The following is a 209-nucleotide window of genomic DNA, read 5'->3' as shown; positions in this document are numbered from 1 at the left end:
GAACCCTCAACCTCAAACAAAATCAACCTTGATAATCGCTTTCCTTGCTCTTTCATCTCCCTTTCCAACCAGGTGGGTCAACAGAAAGGACCCCAACGGAAGGAATCTGTTCGGCGGTGGATTCCTCGGTCTTGATAACATAGGAGTGTTTGACAGGTCTCGGCCCCTCCCCGTTGCTGGCCAGCTGGAGCAGGTTAGTTGCGTGGCTT

General features: G+C 52.2%; 1 protein-coding gene across 2 annotated transcripts in view; it reads left to right on the top strand.

Annotated features, from left to right (window-relative positions):
- The window catches only part of LOC119585814 (uncharacterized protein YMR196W-like), a 26189-nt gene that overhangs the window by 11098 nt on the left and 14882 nt on the right, over positions 1-209 (top strand). For both annotated transcript variants that reach the window (XM_037934534.1, XM_037934535.1), the window contains exon 13: positions 73-193. In XM_037934534.1, coding sequence (XP_037790462.1) covers positions 73-193 — 121 coding nt within the window. The remainder of the gene's footprint in view (positions 1-72; positions 194-209) is intronic.

The sequence above is a fragment of the Penaeus monodon genome, chromosome 20 (genome assembly GCF_015228065.2).
Source record: "Penaeus monodon isolate SGIC_2016 chromosome 20, NSTDA_Pmon_1, whole genome shotgun sequence".
In the NCBI taxonomy this organism is placed as follows: domain Eukaryota; kingdom Metazoa; phylum Arthropoda; class Malacostraca; order Decapoda; family Penaeidae; genus Penaeus; species Penaeus monodon.
The sequence above is the reverse complement of the archived record's forward strand: the minus strand, read 5'-3'. Positions and strand labels throughout refer to the sequence as shown.